The sequence below is a fragment of the Gossypium raimondii genome, chromosome 9, assembly GCF_025698545.1.
Source record: "Gossypium raimondii isolate GPD5lz chromosome 9, ASM2569854v1, whole genome shotgun sequence".
In the NCBI taxonomy this organism is placed as follows: domain Eukaryota; kingdom Viridiplantae; phylum Streptophyta; class Magnoliopsida; order Malvales; family Malvaceae; genus Gossypium; species Gossypium raimondii.
Genome location: NC_068573.1, coordinates 1013685 through 1015393, shown reverse-complemented (window position 1 = coordinate 1015393; position 1709 = coordinate 1013685). Strand labels below are relative to the sequence as shown.

The following is a 1709-nucleotide window of genomic DNA, read 5'->3' as shown; positions in this document are numbered from 1 at the left end:
CAAATTACCCCTAATAAAAATTATTTTAAAGTTCTTTTCTACCCAAATTGATTATTTTCACTAATAATTATTTAAAATCTTTAAAATTAACTTTTAGAGAATTTTTTAAAATTTTCTAGATTATTGTTTAATCGATTTTAGATGAAATTAACCTCCTAAATTAAATTAAAATTACTAGAAACCCTATAAATTCCTAGTTTTATACTCGAAACTCGAAAAATATACCCAAAACTACAGACCCAATTTAGGGATATTACCCATATACTGGAAGCATGTCATATAGATTAGGTAAGAATTCAAACTAGGGCTATTGTATGATCATTCTTGAAATCTAGGACAAAAACCTTGCATGTTTTTTAAACTATTGAGTGGGAGAAGGTCCTTGAACAAGATCTGTGGCCTCTATTGATGGTCCCTAAGTGCATGTTAAATTTTCAACCCAGTTCCTACCTTGGCTTTAACCTAAGGTAAACTTTATCATGTTGGTTCATGTGAAGTCTTGAGAATTAAGATTCACAAATTGATTGGATGTAATCCATATTCTTACTAATTAATCATGTGACCCCAAGACGACGTAATTGATAGGTGTGAGAATGATCGTGGCAACGGAAAAATGTTTTTTCAAGGTTTTAATACAAGACACATGCATCATACTACATTCTTGATATGTTGCTGAAATGAAAATATTTACTTAATAAAAAGATAGTAATTAATGAATCTTTATTTTTTTTTTCAGTTCAAATATTTCTCCTACTCCTCTTATTAGCATTCTTACTGAGAATAAATTAAATGGGGATAACTTTCAAGAATGGAAACTGAACTTGCTACTAGTTCTCAACTGTGAGAAACATAAATTCGTTCTTGACGAAATGTACCCTCCTGAAGCTCATCCCAAAGCGAGAAATTGCTGGAAAGATTCTGACTCGATTGTTGGATGTTATATGTTAGCGAGCATGAGTAATGTATTGCAAATGCAACACGAGAATTTTCATACTGCCAAAGAGATCATGACAAATTTGAAGGATTTGCTCGGAGGTCAAGTCGCATTGGCTCGACAACTTGCTATTACAAATTTGATGAACTCTCAGTATAATCCTGACACTCCAATCAAAGAACACATAATTAAGCTTACAGGATTCTTTGCGGAAGCAGAGGACAATGGGTATAAACTAGACGTGAACACTCAGATTGAAATTGAGTTCAAATTCTTAACCAATGAGTTTGTTGGTTTTAGGGCCACTTACAACTTGGGGAACAAGGCACTTACCTTGACTCAGCTCATGAAAGAATTACAATCCTATGAGTTGATGCTGAATGATGGTAAGCTGGTCCAGGAGAAACCTAAGAGAAACTTAGTTGTGGGCCCCTCATCCTCTAAGGGGAAACAAAAAGCTAAGGAAAAAAAGAAACCAACTAAGTATTCAGTTCCACCTCGTGTGGATAGGAAGAAGGCTAAGAAGTAAAAAGATCCTAAAAAAGATCAAATGTTTCTTCTGCAATAGGAAAGGGCATTTCAAATCAAACTGTAAGGATTATTTGGATTACTTAGTCGAAAATGGAAAATGTATGAAACTCTTTGCAGTTGAAGCTTACTAAACCATGTGTTTGTTTCTTTATAGAGGTTCAGTGAAATGAGAAGTCTGCGTGACAATAGCCTCTCATTGTGGACCGGACATGGGCGCTATGTTTCAGCCGAAGTAGTGGAATAA

At 34.3% G+C, this 1709-nt stretch overlaps 1 protein-coding gene across 1 annotated transcript; it reads left to right on the top strand.

Annotated features, from left to right (window-relative positions):
• The first annotated feature begins 869 nt into the window (after positions 1-869).
• Positions 870-1463, top strand: LOC105797374 (uncharacterized). The gene has a single exon (XM_012627357.1). It carries the CDS (start codon positions 870-872, stop codon positions 1461-1463), a length of 594 nt encoding a protein of 197 aa, XP_012482811.1.
• The last annotated feature ends 246 nt before the right edge of the window (positions 1464-1709 follow it).